At 43.8% G+C, this 8,628-nt stretch overlaps 1 protein-coding gene across 1 annotated transcript in view; it reads left to right on the top strand.

The window, feature by feature from the left end:
- The first annotated feature begins 616 nt into the window (after window positions 1–616).
- egln1a (egl-9 family hypoxia-inducible factor 1a) overlaps window positions 617–8,628 on the top strand; it is a 136,763-nt gene continuing 128,751 nt past the window's right edge. The window contains exon 1 of the mRNA XM_068020784.1: window positions 617–1,784. Coding sequence (XP_067876885.1) covers window positions 1,053–1,784 — 732 coding nt within the window. The 5' untranslated portion in view covers window positions 617–1,052. The remainder of the gene's footprint in view (window positions 1,785–8,628) is intronic.

Genomic DNA, 8,628 nt, shown 5'->3' with positions numbered 1-8,628 from the left:
AAGGCTGGTTCACACATTCCTCATTACTCCCACCCCCATCCTTAATATTCTATAGCTCACATTCACCAATTTCCATGCCATTTCGAACCTATAGTATCCATTATATAAGGTGAGTATTTCAACGAGACAAATGGACAGATTAGAGTTATAGCTGATCTCTGACCATGGAATTTCTTGTTTCAGGTCATTCTTGACTGAAGATTGCTATGGACTAGTGGGTCGTTTTGTGTTGTTTTCTTTCTTCCATCCTTGTTTCTTTTTGACATTTGGAAATCTTAAATATACTCACTTACACAATACAAGAAGATGTATGATACTTACAAATGGTATTAGAGAGAGGACTCGACTAGTGACACCAGCATTGTCAATAGCGATTTCTGCTAGGAAAGGGGGCCGGGAAAGAACAAAAGGGTGGAGGGTGATAGGATGGAGAGAGAAACAGAGTTCATGTTTCAGGACAGTAAATATTGGCTATGCCTGTTGCTTCCGCTCTGTGTGTCGTGCCGGTGCGGCTGCGAAGTGTCGGGGTCCGGACTTAAAGGACTGCCAGAGGTTGGCTCCGCCCGCCGGATGTTTGAGGCGAATCGAGGGAGGCACCAGAAAGGGGAGGAGGAAAGCGTCACATGCTGTTGCTTTGGCCGATCGGGGGTGGCGTGAGGGATCTCGCAAAGGGTGTTCGGCGAAAGCCGGGTGGCCGGAGCTGCAGACGCTAAAGCAGGAACAGGAAAGGGGATCTAAGATTGTCCACCTTCCTCAAACACAGACATAAACACGGCTCGCCTGCTCGAGCTCGCTGCCACGCACTATGCGCGAGACGGCGGCGGTTAGAATTTGAGTTGGGGGGGCGGGGGCGTCGGACTCGTGAGCCTAGCCCAGCAGCGCGCGACTGGCAGCTTGCCACGGGCGCGATATAGGGGGCGGGGGCAACAGAGCCCGGCTCATTCCTATCGAAGGGATAGCGGAGGAGAGGCTTCTTCCCCTTCCCCACTCACCCCCCCCGATCCGTCAGTGCTACGCTTGCCTTTCCTTCCACCCACCCTTCGTCCCCGGACATGGCTAGCGAGAGTAGCCCGACGCCCGAGTGTCCGCCGCTGCCGAGCTTCGAGCAGGATCAGAGCTGTGGCCTGTGCGGCAAAATGGAGAAACTGTGGCTTTGCGGGGGATGCAAGAGGTCGTTCTACTGCAGTAAAGAGCACCAGAAAATGGACTGGAAGAAGCACAAGCAGGTCTGCAAGGAGGCGGCGAGGCGACAGGGACGAGCGGCGGGCGAGGACACGCGGAGCGCTTCGGCGAACAGCAACCACCACCCGCCGCCGCCGAAGCCCCCGGGACCGGCCTCCGTCAACGGGCAACCGGCGGAGAAGAGTGAAGAGGCAGCAACGGCGGTGCATCTACTACCCGGAGCCGGCATCAGCAGTCGGAGTCACTGGGGGCCGCATGGACTGAGCGGTGGCGGCAGCTCCCAGAAGCTGGTGCAGGAGTACATCGTACCGTGCATGAGCAAGCACGGCATCTGCGTGGTGGACAACTTCCTGGGAGAGGAGACGGGAGATACTGTGTTGAGGGAGGTGAAGGAACTGCACCGGAGCGGCCGCTTTACCGACGGCCAGGTGGTTAATCAGAAAGGCGACTCGTCCAGAGACATCAGGGGCGACCAGATTACCTGGATAGACGGGAAGGAGCCTGGCTGCACGCAGATTGAGCTGTTGATGAACAGCATGGACGATCTGATCAGGCATTGCAACGGGAAACTGGGCAACTATAATATTAACGGCAGGACGAAAGTGAGTACACCGGAATTGTTCGGTTGTACCTGTTTTGTAAAGTTCTATCTTTTTATCAAATGAAACTTGGTCCTTAACTATTCTCTCTCGCAGTAACGTGCTTATCTTGCCGTTTCCCTATTACTGTCCTTCATTTCCTTGCATCTTTTTAAAACATGTATATATTTTATTTTTATAAACCAATTATGTATTTACAATACGTGGGTTATTGCAGTTTAGCCAAATTGATGCTTTAGAAGAAGTTAAAATTAAAGTACTTTAGGGATAGCCTAATCCCGATGTATTTTACGCAAACCGTGTGTGTTTTGAGTGCGAACCATTAACGTAGATTTGCACAGCTATCCCCTTGGTGAACTAAGTATATTTAACATTCGGGGGTTGCTGCACAAATACGAGAGAAGCGGAACTTCAAATCTTTGTTTATGTTGGATTTCTTCACTGTAACATCACGCACAATTCAACTCGCTCATTAACTCAAGGGGCATCAATAGGGGTCAAAACAGTTATTGACATGCTTTTGGTGTTGGTATTTTAATAGTTGCATATCCAGACGGCTCTGGTAACTGACCAAAAAACGATTAAAATTATTATAGCAGAGCTCTAAGGAACAAATTTTGTATCCTGCCTTTTAGTCTTCTGGGGATGGGATGGGGAGGATGGGAAGCTATTGCGCAGACTAAAGGCATCATCTTGAGCTCCACTACAAACTCCAAATCTTAACCAAATCCACCACCTCCCTGGCCACAAGCTTCAACTGAACTCAATTTACGGCACCTCTGCTGCCCTATATAACCTCAAGTTGTGTTTCTGACCCCATATCCTCTCCATCACAAAGACTGGCAACTTCCACCACAACGTTGTTCCTTTCCACTCTTGCCTCATCCATCTGCTGCTGAAATCCTCATCATACCATTGTCCACCTTCCATAGACTTTGATCTGATGAAAGGTCACAGACCTGAAATGTTAAAAGCAGATGCTGGAGTACAGAAAGTTCTGGAAATACTCAGCAGGTCTGGTAGCTTCTGTGGAGAGAGAAGCAGAGTTAACGTTTCAGGTCTGTGACCTTTTCATCAGGGTAAAGCCTGGCTACCCGACCCGAACAAACCTGACTGCACGTGTTGGGTTCTGGTTGGGTTGGGTCTGTATTCTGCATCCAGCATTTGGGCTCAGGTCAGGTCGGGCTAGACTGTGCTGTTTTGTATTGTTTTCATTTTAATCTAAGATTTTTATCTGTTTCAATAATATGTTTGGGCATTTAAAAAAAAAAAATTCAAGGACTTGGGCCAGGGTCGGGTCCGGGTTGGGTTTTAATTTTAAACCTGTGCCAGGCTTTACATCAGGGTTTTAACTGTTTCTTTCTCGACAGATGCTGCCAGACCTGCTGAGTATTTCTAGCATTTTGTTTTTATTCCATTAATTTTGACTCATCCAAAACTCTGCCCATATCTTACCCTGCACAAGTATGCTCACCTATTGCCTCGCAAAGTCTCTATTTTACAATTCTTGTCCATGTTTTTAAATCTCATCATTCCCTTGCCTCCTCTGGTGTGAACACCCCTCCCTGACTTTCTCTGACACTTCCCTCATTGCTTATTCCCCACCATGCCTTTGTGCTAAGGGGCATTTTTCTAATTTAAAGGTGCTATATAAATACACGTGTCTTAAATTGTGTGTAGTATTCTAATTTCCATTCTGTAATAGACTTTTTGCTCTTTTCTCTTGCCTCCTTGTAAATCTAGTATTGTGTTGAAACATGATTTTACTTGGGAAGGGGGATGGTGTGCATCTCAAATGCTCTTGCTCTCAATTATATTTTCTGATGATGGGTGATTGTCATTCTCTTTAATTTCCAGTTGGACCTTCATTCTCTTGAAATGAACCACACGTGCTCCAAAAGAATGCTACAATAAGTTTGAGACGGTCTATAACCGTTTGGAAAATATGTCTAGAACTATGGACCTTGCTCAGATTGTATTGGCATTGTTTTCCAGTGACTCCTGCATGTTGAGCTACAGAAAATTAGACTGTTTTTCTTCCACAATTCCTTACATGCTGAGTTTCCAATTTCTGTTGCCAATGGGAAAAAGGGGTCAGGTGCTTCCTAGATGGGAAATGAGGCAAGCTGCTGGAGCCTATGCTTTGAGCCTCGCCAGCTAATAAGAGTGCTCTCTGTTCTTTTTTGAATGATTCATAGTTCTGTGGGAGTTGCACAGGGAGGGAACATTTTAAAATGAGGTGGAAGAACATTTGGAATGCCAATTTAGTTTGAGAAACTCACCTTCAGGTGACATCGGAATTTTTAAGTGGGGGGGGTGTGGGGGGTGGTTATATCCTCCTGCATTGTAACATAACTAAATGTGGTAAAGGAGAGATGTGCTTATATCTTTCACAATTGTTAGCACAGTTAGGCAGCCTGAGAACAAATATCTGTGCATGGTATGCTGGGCTATGGCAATTTGTTTTTATTTTAAGGGGAAATAGGAGCAGTAGTAGGTCATTGAGCCCCTCAAGCCTTTTCACCCATTCAATAAGATCATAGCTGACTGTGGCCCCAACTCCATTTTCCTGTCTGCTTAGTCTTAAATGGGAGACCCCTGCGTTCTAAACTATGTCCTCCTAGTTCTAGACTCCCCCACAAGGGAAAACATCCTCTCAACTACTTTTCTGGCTTAAACCTACAGTGATATTCCATGGAACACCTTATCTAAATAGTGTATATGCTTTATATTGGAAGATAACTTGCTCTCGAGGATGATTCATTTTTATATTCAATATTTAACATCTTTTCAAAGAACTCAATTGTATGGCATGCTTTCAGGACACAATGTACTTTTGCAGTATCTGTGGAAGCTGATAAATCTAAATAATTCCTTAACTTGTCAGTTGGCCAGCGTGCATTGTACTGGTCATGTAGATAGTTCTATGCATTCCACTGAATGCTGAATCATAAGAATATATGTTATTTTTCAGTTTGACCAACTTGTAAACTAACAGATGAATAGTTGAGGTTTGCTCATGTTAGCACATTAAATTTTGCACAAAGTACATCATAGAGGAAAGTTCCTGTAACATTCTTCAGGTAAATATCTGCTCATCGACTGTTGCAATGCTGTCTGATATTTAACTAAGGAACGTTACTGTAATATTCATCAGTTAAATTTCTGCTCAATGACTGTTGCTGTGCTATCTGACAGCAAGTCAGATATTCCAGAACTCCCTTCACAATTGGCAAAATTGAAACCTTTTCAGATCTTGCCAGATACTTGCAATTGAGCCTCCTATCCACCCCTTTCCTGGCTGCTCATTCAGGTGGAACCCAACAGTGTATAGTCTTGTTGCCCTGTTTGAGCCTGAACTGAGTTTCAAATTCCCATCAAATTTTTCCAGGGTGGAAGGCAAAAGAAACAAGAGTAAATCATTGTTTTTAATAACTTGGCAATTTTTTCCAAAAACCCAAAGAGGTTTACATTACAGAAGGAGGCCATTCATCCCATTGTGTCATTGCTTGCTCTTTGGTATAACCCCATTACTCTGGCCCTCCCCATAGCCTTGCTTAAATGTTCATGTACTCATTAGTTAATAGCTACCCCTTTTAGTACTGCACTCCGTGCTCTAATGACTCAGACATCTGCTAAACTCTCTTCCTCAACATTGATAATTTTAAATTGCTAACTCTTGATCATTGACTCTACAACCAGCAGAAAGTGTCTTTTCCCATTTGACATAGAAATAAGCAGAAATAAGTTAATACCACACCCTGAGGCGATGATTTGATGGTAACTATTCCTGAAAGAACTGAGGGTCTTTACAGTTCACACGTGTTTGTTCAATTACTAATGTATTACAGCCACATCAGGTAGCCAAGATGTCCTTTAATGTCATTTTTGATTTGCATTTTAATTTATTAAAATCTTTACTCAAATATTCATTTTTTTAAAAAACAAGCTAGAAATGAAAGTTGATGTATTCTTGATTTTCCTAAAGAAATTTCAAATACTTTGGAATTATTACAGAATGATATCCCTAAAACATGAAGTCTGAGAACTGGTGTTGCACCAATTTTCTCTGCCTTTCATTCTACCAATTGGAACTGGAGTGGACCTGCTAAAGAGGCTACTGGTTCCCAGTGCAATTATCATACAAGTTCAATGATTTGGACTGGAGTTGCTTCAGGAGTAGTTTCTTAGCTGGACTGATTCAGTGTCAGGGTAATGTTAACTGGCATAAAAATAGAAAATGCTGGAAATACTCAGCAGGTCTGGCAGCATCTGAGAGAGAAGCAGAGTTAACATTTCAGGTTTGTGACCTTTCATCAGAACTCAAGTTCGAAATGTAGTAGGTTTTGAGCGAGTGAAAGTTGGGGGAGGATGGGAAGAACAAAAGGGAAGGTCTGTGATAGGGTGGAGGGCAGAAGAGATTAATTGACAAGGTTTCATGGTACAAGGCCAAAGGCTGTGGTAAAGAAACAAGATGTGGTTGGAGGTGTGAATGGCAGAATCATGAACAGCTGCCATCTGAAAGCAAAGAAAGAGAAATGAAAGAAACGAGAGAAAAAAATCCCAAACTTGAAAAAGAAAATGAAACAAAGTGTGTGGCAGATGTTACTATCTAAAATTGTTGAACTCATTGAGTCCAGTAGGGTGTAAAGTGTCCAGTCGAAAGATAAGGTGCTGTTCCTTGAGCTTCATTGGAGCACTGCAGGAGGCCAAGAACCGATCAGAATGGGAGTAAGGTGGAGAATTAAAATGCCAGGCGATTGGAAGCTTGGGGTCACGCTTGTGGACTGAAGAGGTTTTCTGCAAAACGGTCACCCAATCTGCGTTTGGTCTCCCCAGTGTATAGGAGACATCATGAATAGCAAATATACTAAAATTGAAAGTAGAAGTATATCGTTGCTTCACCTGGAAGGAGCATTTGGGGCCTTGGATGATAAGGAGCTAAATGAGCAGGTGTTGCATCTCTTACACTTGCATGGAAAGGGAGGGGTGTTGGGGTGACTGAAGAGTGGACCAAGAGAATGGTCCCTTTGGATTGCTGAAGGGGGTGCATGGAAGAAGGTGTGTTCTGTGCTGGCATCACACTGGAGGTGGCAGTTCATGCTGACAATGCTCACTTCCAGATTAATCTATTTTTGTGTCAGCATGCATGAAAGCTTGCAATAATTAGTGAATATGCTAACAGGTTGCCACTTAGACGCTGAGAAAATAAGGTAAATTGTGCTCTTCCACTAAATTTGACAAAATGGTGGTGTTTTCTAATGAATGCACAAGACATCACAGATGGTGAGTGCAGAAGTGAACATTCCTGGCCAGTAGATTTAAGTGTTCTGGTCTCAAGTACAAACAAAAATGTTAAACTTTTGTGAGTAATCATTTGAAGAAAGCAACACAATAGTAGTAAGACTGAAGATCCTGTAGCAGTACACCTGAAGTTCTTAAATTCTGGTCGTCACTGCAATGTTGTAATACTAGATATTGTTTTAGAAATTAGTTTCATGTTGTAATGCGGGTGGTAAAATTGCCAGAATTGATTGTCAATATACTATTCAAAAATATTTAATTTATAACTGTTAAGTCTAACTTTGCTACTCCAGGAATGTAAAACTTGGTGGGCTGAGCAAGCTGTGTGCTTCTGGTAGCCTGCAGCTGCACTTACTGTAGTCAATACGAAAGGTTACCTTTTGTATTAGGGATCCAGGACCAAATGGATTTGAGCTGTGCAAAATCAGTAATTTGAAAAATGAGGCCTGATTGTAACTATGTCTACGTTGGGAGGAGGAAAAATGTATTTAATAAGTGTGTCCTTTTACATGTTGATGAAATCAGTCTCCTGTTTTGTCAGTGGAATTAAAATATCTAGTCTAATGGTGATCATGAAACCATTGTTGATTGGAAAAATTCTGGTTCACTAATGTCCTTTAGGGAAGGAAATCTGCTTGGCCTAAATGTGACTGCAGACCCACAGCAATGTGGTGGACTCAAATGCCCTAGCAAGCCACTCAGTTGTACCAAACCACTACAAAGTCTAAAGGAATGAAACAGACTGATCACCTGGAATTGAAAATGACAACAGCAAACCCAGCCCTGTCAACCCTGCAAAGTCCTCCTTACTAACATTTTGTGCCAAAATTGGGAGAGCTGTCCGACAGACTAGTCAAAGCAGCAGTCGTACTCATAGAATCAGACCTTGCAGACAATGTGCCAGACACCATCACCATCCCTGGGAATGTGCTGTCCCAGAGGTGGCAGCACAGTGGTATCCAGTCGTGGTGGGGTGGGGGTGGGGGTGGGGGGGGGGGGTGGGAAACCGCTTCAATCTACTTGTCGCAGATAGATCTGTCCATGACCGTATTGGTAGGAGTGACCACCGCACAGTCCTTGGAGGAAAAAAAAGTCCTGTCTTCACATTGAGGATACCACCATAGTGTGGTGTGGCACTACCACTGTGCTAAAATGAGATTGAATAGATTTAGCAACTCCTGTTACACTCTGGTCATTTCCCATATCGCTACCCTGTACCATTGCCTTGTCTTTTCTTTAACCTATATTTCCCCACACCTGAACCCTCCCCCTTACTATTTAGTTCTTAGGCCTAGTTATTAGATTCACCAGGTGGTCCCAGCTTGGTTCAAGTGAAGCCCATCCCTGTTCAGTTAGCATATATCCATTCACCAAAAATCAGGAAGCAGGAGACTGTCTCTAATCCACAACTGTTTTATCCTCAATACACAGTTCAGTACAAATACCAGTTTCCACTCTTCTGGACTAACTCCCTATCCAGAAGGAACGCAGAGTGGGAAAAAACCCAGCTCTTAAAATGCAAACTGCAATCAGCATCACCTCT

The sequence above is a fragment of the Heterodontus francisci genome, chromosome 3 (genome assembly GCF_036365525.1).
Source record: "Heterodontus francisci isolate sHetFra1 chromosome 3, sHetFra1.hap1, whole genome shotgun sequence".
Taxonomy (NCBI): Eukaryota; Metazoa; Chordata; class Chondrichthyes; order Heterodontiformes; family Heterodontidae; genus Heterodontus; species Heterodontus francisci.
Note: the sequence above shows the minus strand (reverse complement) of the source record. Positions and strands in the feature narration are given on the sequence as shown.